The 10,064-nt window shown below is 41.6% G+C and overlaps 1 protein-coding gene across 1 annotated transcript; it reads left to right on the forward strand.

Annotated features, from left to right (window-relative positions):
- The first annotated feature begins 1,973 nt into the window (after positions 1–1,973).
- On the forward strand, positions 1,974–7,027 carry LOC131285720 (lipase 1-like). Its single transcript, XM_058314577.1, has 5 exons — positions 1,974–2,051; positions 2,131–2,498; positions 6,024–6,505; positions 6,572–6,717; positions 6,884–7,027. Exons 1-5 carry the CDS (start codon positions 1,974–1,976, stop codon positions 7,025–7,027), a joined length of 1,218 nt encoding a protein of 405 aa, XP_058170560.1.
- The last annotated feature ends 3,037 nt before the right edge of the window (positions 7,028–10,064 follow it).

The raw sequence follows: 10,064 nt of genomic DNA on the forward strand, positions 1-10,064 counted from the left end.
CCTTCTCTCCACTCAAAAATATTAAAAAATATCATAGTTCTGACGAGAGAACCATTCGTCAACCAGTTTTTGCGTTTGTAACTTCCCAACCTTTCAGCGTATAACGGACATGGAACCACAATTATTCCCATCCTATTCCATGCATCGAAAGTTTCCCACTTTGAATAATGTTGCCTTTTGTGCTGTTCCGACCAGCTTTTTCCATGCGAGAAGCTCGTTTTGCTGCATTTTTCACACACATTAGCAGATAAAAGTTAGTAAAACACAAGAATGAAATAGGAAAAAACACTTTCGATGAATGTGAAGTTGCGTGCATCCCGACGAAGCGATTGAAAAGTTCAAAGGAAACCATTTCGGTTGGGTTAGGAACAACCGTTTAAGCGGTTCCAAATGCTACTACTTGATGTTTTTGTGTGTTTTAAGGAGTCAGAAGTGGAAGTAGTGGTTTTCAACCCAGAGTTTAACGATTTGAACATTTTTGTGCAAGAAAAGCTTGCGATCGTGTGCATTTATCTTTCCATATGAACTGTATGGATATTAAGCTAATCAAACTAAGCAAATACAAACAAAAGTTCAAATGTAATATTAGAAAAGTTACTATAAAGTTTAAAAAAGAGTATCCTAGCAATTAAAATTAACCGTATAGGTAGTTAGCCTTTTAAAACTTAATTGCTTAACTTCAAACAAACTAACAACACGTCATTGGGTCTTTAAAACACACTTACAGAGACATAAAAAAGGGGGTTCGGCGGTGAAAAAAATGTCCTAACTATACAAATATTTAAGTTTACCATCATCATCGATATATCACTTCATAAAATTTTGTGAAATTTATAGTTTCTCCAAAATGAGTTTGAACAAAATTGATGTGAAATATCGAATTCAAACCTAACAAGATAAAAACGGAGCCCACCCCGGATGGTATGCCCAAAAACCATTTGATTTTAAAACCAAACTGTCTTAGGTTTTAATAAAATTCAAAAAATTAGTTCCTAAATTTTCAACATGGTTTAATTTGTATGCAAAAAACAAGAATTTTAAAATGCATGTAGTATAAACGAAAAACCTAGAAAAGTCCAGGGTCCAGGCAAACACTTAAATAACTAATGTAAACAAATTGTCTATTTCAAAAAGTGTTCTAACTTCATTGGACTAAACAGATGGCCATTTCCGTAATCCAAATCAAACAACATGTATTTTAATTGCACCTCGGACCATGAAAAGAAATACATTGCACAAAAAGTCAAGGGTACCATTAAAAAAATACCTAAAAACAGACACAAATCTCACCCCGTCCACTGCACATTACTAATTCAACGAACGTTTAACTCCAAAGCCTTTCCCAGTCCAACCCTAACATGGCACAATTTTCAACACACCGAGCTTCTATATTCTACGGTTCGGTGAAGGCTGTGGGGAGGGGGTCGCAAACTAACCAACCCCTCCCACAGTTTTCCAGCTTTGGTAAATCCGTACATTATGATAGTCCCCAATGTCCAATTTGGGTAAACATCTGGCAGTTGTGGGCTCCGCAACGCAACATTTCGGCACCATTCGCGTCCCGCTTTCCCTTTTTCTCCGTCAATTCGAAGCTTCTCGATCTAACCTCAGTTCCCGTTGCTTTTGCTGCTGCTGCTGATGATGATGAACAGCGCACCAGGAAATGCTAATTAAGCTGCTCACTGTTTTGGAAAGCAAACAGACGGCACCGGGGATCGTGTGTGCGGTTGGGATACGGTCACACCACTCCGGCTCGGTGCAAGCTGTTGAGCGCTTCGACGCTGTTATTAAACATTCCCCCTTTGGTGCGCAACTTTTTCGGGTGGCAACGTCGAAACGTCGAGGTTTCGTCCGGAAGTGGAATGTGGCCCGGGTGGAACCTTTTTGCGTCACTGCTTGTGGTGCTTCAGTGTCTTCGGTGTGACGCCTCCGATGCCTTCAACGGGACGACGCTGGTCGATAAGGTGGAAACCATGGCACCACCGGCAACCCCATCGACACCGGCCACCCCGTGGAAACGGCCTCCGATCGTGTACGACAGAGATTTGGTGGTTAGTGTTAGCTTAAAGAACAAGGAAGGTAAAAGAAACTAACCTCTGACACCTCTTGAACAATCTTGCCCCGAAAAAGATTGAGCTCGTCGAAGCGGCAGACTATCCGATCGAAAAGCACGTCCTCACCACGCCGGACGGCTACATCCTGAAGCTCCATCGCATACCGGACCCGCTGCAGTTCGAGGACACGACCCCCGCCGCCAGCGAGCAGGACTCCGAGCTGTTGCGTTTCGGTCCGAGGAACCGATTCCGCGGCGCGGTCCTGCTGGTGCCGGGACTGTTCTCGACGGCGGCCGACTTTGTCGTGGCGGGACCGGAAAACGGGCTGGCGTTCGTGCTGGCCGACGCCGGGTACGATGTGTGGATGGCCAACGTGCGCGGGTCGCGGTTTGCGCGCAAGAACGTACGGCTCAACGTGGCCCAGAGCGAGTTCTGGGACTTCAGGTAAGCGCCGTTTGCGTGTGGTGTCATAAATTACCGAAAACCGTTCACCTGGAAACCGCTCCGATGATCAATTGCGTGGAAAACTCGTGGCGAAAGGGAAAACAACATTTGAACGGTCCGATTTTTCTGACCTTGCTTGTGTGCTGGATGTTTCTCTTCCGCACAATTAAACACACCTTGACGATATGGTCGACCGATTTGTCAGAGAACTGTTATTGAATTTTGATTTACATTTTTGTTGGCTATGCTTAGACAAGATCGGTTCCAATTATACTTTTGCACCGTTAGATCGTTCTACCCAGTTTGTTTTAACCAATTCTATTCTAAGTTTTTTTTCGCTCAAGCATTATTTGGGCAAAGAAGTAAAAGAAGCTTTATTAAATATAAAAATCAAAATCGCACAACAAATTTCATATTGTTGATCAATACTTACACTTGTGTAGAGTTGAAACTAATAATATAAAATTTATATTAGAAAAACGTATTTTTCATTGAAAGTTGCAAATATTTTAAGATTTAATTGTCTACAATAGTCTTTCGGAAGAAAAACAAATTGTTTACTCCTTGGAACATCTCAAAACTAACGCTATGAAACCACAGCACAGTAGAATTGAAACTTTCCTTTTCTGTACGCAAATAAGATCTCGTTTTATGTGGCACGATATGCCTAATGGACCTCTATCTCTGATGTAAACTGTGGTTTTTTTATGGACAATCTATTTCGGAATATTTACAGTTTCAGTCAATCATATTTAGCTTTTTTTACCTGTACAATATCACCTTTTTCATCCTTTATCACTGCATCAAGTCGAAGTGGCTATTTGATATACCAAAATAAGTCTTAACGTTGCTTTCTCTGTACCAACCTATGATTTCCAGCTGGTTTAAATTAAAAAGCGGTTAAAATTCTTTGAAATTATTTGAAATCGACCAAGTTTTTAATAATGTTATTGTAAAATGTACTTTTCTTATGTTTTAGTCAAAATTTAATTTATCTATTAATTAAATTAATAGTTTAAAAGAGTTGTTTAGCAAAACTGATCAAAAATACTAGTGTTGCATTATACAAAGGTGTCGTTAAGCAAAATTTAAACACTTAAAATTTTATCCATTTTATAAATTGAGAGTGAATTATTTACTGCAATTGATTTACATTTTTGTAACGGTAGAGTTTAACCCTTCAAAATGGTAGAGTTTAAATTGTTTCAAATCCAAGAAAAATCTTCAATTCACCATCCTGATTCAAGCGAACAGAAACATATTTTACGCCAGCATAATGAACGACTAACTAATAACAGTTTTGTGATTCTTCATTAACACTATTATCCTTATGCACGCTTTCCAAAAGGCATTAGTGTCTAATGAGTAATCTGCTTGTTCTATAAATATCTTTCGCGAGCCCTTGTAATTCAGTTAATTATGCTCGAAGCGCTCGTTATGGTTATTAGCGTCCTTTGCGTAGCATCTTCGATTATAATAATTATTACAACGGTGCCACCAAGGGACGCTTCCCGTGAGGACAAGCGCGCCACCCAACGTAGGGCGTCTCAGTGTGATAAATATCGTCGCTTCGGACGCACGAACGCCCAACCGGAAAGAAGTCATCCATTTCCACGCGACCAACAACCGAAGAAACCCGTTTGTTGTCACCCCATTTATGCGGGTGCTTCTGGTGTTGGTCCTTAAGAACACGGCTGTGAATTTAATAATGTGAAATTAAGATGAAAATTAATTTTCCCAAGGAAGTGCACCCACGCGTGGCATGAAGTGGGGGAGCAGGAGGTATACCAAAGACGGGAGGAAAGATTTTCCTTAAGAGTGGGAGTAACTTATGGGCGGTCGCATAGAAAGTGCTCCCCACGCTTGTGCACTTCCATTTCCTGTCGTGGAAGGAAATGAACAGAAAAAATACAGAAACACCCAGGAGTGTTCTCCTAAGGGAAGACACAACCGTTCCAAGGTCTGCCAAAAGCATAAGACTCATTTCCATATTTCCCACCCAACCAACAAACGGTTTGCCCCGGTAAGCATCGTTTGGCGCGAGGCAAAAAGGAAGTCACGGCTCGAACGAATGGCGCCAGACAGGCGCAACCCCCTCTTGTCCCGATAAAGCCATCGTCTTCATCGTCTCGATGGCACTCCAGCCTCACCCTGCATCACTCCCTCGCTGTCCGCAAGTGGAGCTGGAAAATAGCGAACGTCAGCTTAAACGAAATCCAATACACACCTCGGCAGAGCGTTCGGGGGTTTTTCCGGTCCACGAGCTTAAGACTTGCGATTAAAACGCACCGGAATGGTGCCATATTTCATCGCTGCCAGTTATTGCCGGCCACCAACGATTTCCCATTTCCGACGACCACACCACACTTCTGCCCCATTTCCGTCCATTATTTAGTGAGCCCGGTGGCATTCGGGGTAACCTGTAGGGAAATTTAAGGTGATTACATTTCGTTCCTCCACCAAGGTGACCATTGTCGCCAGAATAAATCCTTCTGCTAACCCGTTCCCGCACCTCGGGCCGGTTGCCCGTGTTTTCGTTTCCGTGGCCGAAAAATTGAATTACGCCCCAACGCTGGCGGTGTTTGTTATCTAATCCCTCAACCGCAATTTATGGACCCGCCGGTTTTGTAATCCATAGCCTGCCTGGTAAACATCTACAATGGCGAGAAAGGAGAAACAGAAGGGATATTTTCATGATTCAAAAGTACAATGAGAAGAAACCAGCAGGCTCTGTTCGTTTGAAAACACACGTTTCAGGTTCGTTAATCTTATGATCAACCTGTTAGAAAATGTTGCCAATTTGCTCGATTTGCGATGGCTGGCTCGTGAGTGTTCCTTCAGGCGCCTCTATCTACGTTGACATAGCAAAAGAATCTGAGACTTTAAAGATCAGTTATCAGTTGTTCGAAGAATTAGAGGGAGTGCAATAATAGTTCTGCGATCTTCCGATGCATGCAATAAAAGTTGCCGTTTTTGGCAACCGGGCACTAACAAAAAAAAAAAAAAAATTAAGCGATGAAGAAGAGGCAGAATTGTTTCGTTACACGAGAAAATCATTAGTAGGACTCACCTTGCTAAAACAATCTGTTCCTGGCTGAGAAAAACCAAAGGGTTAGAGCGAATCAACCCATTCTTTAACGAAAAGTATTCAAAAAGGAAATAAACAGACTTTACCTATTCTAACTGTTTGGACTGATTAGTCAAAAGCTCAAAATAGGAACATTTGAATCATTGTGCTTAACCAGTTCTATTTTCCTTACCCATTACATTTTCGGTAGACTTTTATACTTTTTCTAGTTGCTCTCATACTTTCCTCTATGAAGGTTCAGGAAGAATCTCGTTGTGTGCATTGTCGCAAACCAAATACGTCAACCTACAAATAAAGAATGTGGTGATTATATGATAAGGATTACCGGTAGGGACAAAAAATCTCGAATAGAACATTGCGATGGGGTTATGGCTCCGTTCTGCAAAAGGAAACACAGCAGTGTCTAATCGATTAGATTCGTATTCTTACCTCCACAGCTTCCACGAAATCGGTACGATCGACATTGCGGCCATCGTGGACTACATCCTGCGGGAAACGAACCAGCCGAAGGTGTTCTACGTCGGCCACAACCAGGGCATGTCGGAGCTGTTGGCGCTGCTGGCCAGCAAACCGCGCTACAACCGCAAGATTCATCACGCCATCGGCCTCGCCTCGCTGGCCTTCCTCGGCACGACCGAGAACCGTGCGATCCGGCGGGCCGCCGACCTGACCGACCGCCTGTACGCCACGCTCCGATCGATGAACGTGAACGAGATCAAACCGTCGCCCGATTTCGTGCGGCTGCTCAGCGGAACCGTTTGCTCCGGCGAGACGAACGAGTTGTGCGCGGAAATGCTCCGCGGGTTCCTGGGCTCCACGGTTGACCGGTCGCGCAACCTGCTGCCGATCATCGTGGACGACCTGCTGAGCAGCATCTCCACCAGGCAGCTGATACACTTCGGCCAGCTCATGCAGACAAGTAAGGTGGAAAGCGGAGAACAGTTCGTGCTGTGTGACAGTTTTCCATTACTTTGTTTTGCGTTAGGAAAATTCCAACAGTTCGACCACAAGAACCACATGATCAACATGCAACGGTACGGACAGGGAAAACCGCCAGAGTACAATCTGTCCCGGGTGCGGCTTCCGGTGAGCCTGTTTCACGGTACCAGAGATTTTGTGACGTCCATCAAGGTAAGTTAAACATTTAACAGGCAGTTATGAACAACACACATAATCAAAATGAATTTTTCAAAATCATTAGAATGGTGATTTTTAACATCATTATGTGTTGAAGGGTTTTAATTATAGCATACCAAAAATAATATTACACTTTAAATGTTCTTTTCATCTGCGCCAGGATGCCCACAAGCTGAAGGACGAGCTAAAGAACGTGAAACATTTCATTGAAGTTCCCGGCATGAACCACATCGATTTCGTTTACTCCGATAAATTATACGGTCTGGTCAATAGGAAGATTATCGAAATATTCAACGAAATCTAGTTTTATGGTAAACATCACTATTATCATATCAGTGTCAAAAAAATAAATGTTTAAAAATGTCATCATTTCGCGAGGGTGCAAAACAAACAAGCACTCAAAAGCCGGCAGGCTCACCATTTTACAGTTAATATATCATTTATTGTGGCTTCACAACTCTGGTACTCGATTCAAAGAATGATTCCTTGTAAGTATGGCTACCAAGGACACAACGAAACAGTTTACGAAGTTGGATACTTGTTTTTCCGCGGTAGATCTAGCGTTCGAAACGCCATAGAAAAAGCAAAATTAAAAGAGAGAAAGTATAAATATATCCAAGAGTGAAAAATATGCCGCTTAATATCTATAAATTAAATCTTTAACCAAAAGCTAGACCAAATAATCTTTCTCTCTTACTCTGGATGTGTTTGTAAAATAACAACACGTATCAAGGTTCTTTTGTTTGTGACATGTTAAACTGGAGTACCAGATATTCTGTATCGCTCACATTTGTCGGGCAAGCCAAAAACATTAAATTAGATCAACTAATCGCATTTCTCTGTCCTCTTCCAAAACCTAGCATCCCGTTTCCTTCCCCTTTTTTGCTTGATCGAGGTCGTGGTGTGTGGGTGTGTTTGTGGTGTTTGTTTGTGTGGGTATGTGTTCTAAAGCTAAACTGTTACGGTGGCTGCGACAACATGGTGTCCACTTCCTGTCAGAAAAGTCCTCCATGTTGCCCTTCACTGATCTATGCCTACAGTGTGCCACTTGCTCATCACCTCACCTTAATTCCACTTTCGCTCCTTTTCTCTCCTCTGTCTCTCTTCGCTTTCCGTTGCCATTTTCTAAACGATTGACAGTCCCAACACAGATGCACAATTCGGAATATTATTAATTTAAGTGTTTGGTATCTCTTATCAATGTCCGTTTTACGCGTGCGCTTTCCATGTTTTTCCTTCATAAGAAACAAAAATCTTTTGCATTGTTCTAGCCATCTTCATTCTCATCTCACCATTTCTCTTGCCCGACCTTTCGATTCCTCTTCTACCGCTCACCATTCGTGCAATTGTTTTGCTTAAAGTTTACGTTTGTCTTCTTACTTGACTAACTTACTTCTTTAATACGACATCCATTCTTCATGCCACATTGCGGTCCTGTTTAAATGATTCTTTGTTATCGGCTCTTTCCTTTCTGACGTTTCTTTTTTATCTAAAATACAATGTTACTCCCTTTATAATTTCTTGTATGATGGTTTGCTGTTTCACCTCACACGCCCTTGCGCTACCTTAATATGTTATAAATCCCTTGTATGAGTTGAATATAGTTATTGGTTTTTCTTTTCTCTTTTTTTTTGCCTGTCCCACATTTATGCTCAGTGTGTGATTTGGTCACTGTTTTCTTGTTCTTGTTACTTGTTCTACGCGCCTCCTTCATACATAAACACACAAGCCTCACTCTTGTGGTTTTTGGCGAAGGAAGGGGCAAAGTTGGGGGTGTTTAAAAGATTCAATGGTTTTTTTGTTTGTTTTTCATCTGTTTCATTTTTGCCGAAACGGAATAGAGGTCTAGCACGGTTGCTGGGGCAACCCAAAGTTCATTCGTCTGTGAGAGCAACTGAAAGAGTTTCGGCAACGAATATTTTTTACTCTGTTCACTTATGCTGCAGAATTAGAGGCTAAGTTCCAGTGCATAAAAATATATGTTTATACTTAGTTTTCAGTAGTTTTTTTTGTTTTATTCGCGAAACCTGACTGTGGCGCCACCTTTCTTCTGTGTTTGCTTAATAAATAAAAAGTATACATAGCTACGCATTCGAAAGACGACCGCAAACAAAATAAACAGCTTTAACGTACTGTTAATAATAACACTAGGGGAGCAGTGGGTACGCTCTATGAATCCTTGTTTTGCACGTTTTTAACTAAAGTTGTGTAGATTTGGTTACCGTCGAAGTGAAAAAGTGTTTTTTTTTAGTTTTTTTTTTCATTTTAATTCTTACAATCTAATTCCCGGTCTGAAGTTTCATCTTACTGGACGCCCGTAGTAGGCTACCTTGCTAGTGGTTATCGTTATTTTGAATGATTCCTTTTTTTTATTTAATGAACGACTCATTAACTAATTGTTAGCTTGACACACGTTGTTGTTGCGAACTGATATTTTTTCTATTGATGGATAGTTAAGAGAACCCTTTGTTGCTTTCTGTGTTTTTTCCCAAAACCACATACTCGTCCGTCGTCATCCTCACCCGATTTCAAAGTAAGCCTCATTCGATTTTTCATGGGTAGTCCCTTTTAGTGGACCAAGGTTAAAATTCAAAGCTTGCCATCTACCTTAAATGGTATCAAAATTGTACCATTCGTTTCCTAGACACGTATCTACCTTAATACCGTATGTAGATGCTCAAACATTAACGCTACGAGAAAAAACATAAGGCTAATGAAAGCTACGTGTGCAACGGATTTAAAAATTGGATCAATATTCATATGATGTTAGTGTTTGTTTTATTGCCCTCCGTATGTCTTCTTCCGCGAGCAAAAACACTCCCAAAGGCTGTGCTTTGATAGGGAAAACAACCCGTGGGTCTCAGCCAAGCGGTCGTTTCACTCTTCTGGAGGGCCATTTGGGTTTATTTAGAGGAAACTGGACTTGGATCCATCGTTGGTGCTTACTGAAACCTCAACAAGATATACTTTTTTTTTCGTTTTCGATAGCGATTCGAAGGAAAGACGCCAGTATGCATAATTTTCCTTACGTTCCTTCCTTTCCTACTTATTGCCTTTCTGCTCCATTCTTCATCATTTTTTTCTGACTAGCGCTTTACGCCGGTCAATCTGGTTTTTAGTGTGTGCTGGGTGGGTCGATTCTTGTTTGGTTTTTTTTGGGTGTCCATGGGGTGTCATTTTTACAGATGACCTATGATCAATTTGTGTGTGTGTGTTTGTGTGTGGTCACAATCCGTTACTATTAGTTATCCTTACGGTTAAGTGTAGCAGCCAGACAAACACCTGCAGCTGCATCATCACACAGATTCCTCATTTGTGTTTTGTTTTACTTTCTGCCCTTA

Source organism: Anopheles ziemanni, chromosome 3 (assembly GCF_943734765.1).
Source record: "Anopheles ziemanni chromosome 3, idAnoZiCoDA_A2_x.2, whole genome shotgun sequence".
In the NCBI taxonomy this organism is placed as follows: Eukaryota; Metazoa; Arthropoda; class Insecta; order Diptera; family Culicidae; genus Anopheles; species Anopheles ziemanni.

Coding starts and splice junctions, on each gene's coding strand:
- LOC131285720 (XM_058314577.1), top strand. CDS start 1,974: ATGGCACCACCGGCAACCCCATCGACACCGGCCACCCCGTGGAAACGG. Junction 2,499..6,023: donor AGCGAGTTCTGGGACTTCAG/GTAAGCGCCGTT, acceptor TTACCTCCACAG/CTTCCACGAAATCGGTACGA. Junction 6,718..6,883: donor ATTTTGTGACGTCCATCAAG/GTAAGTTAAACA, acceptor CATCTGCGCCAG/GATGCCCACAAGCTGAAGGA.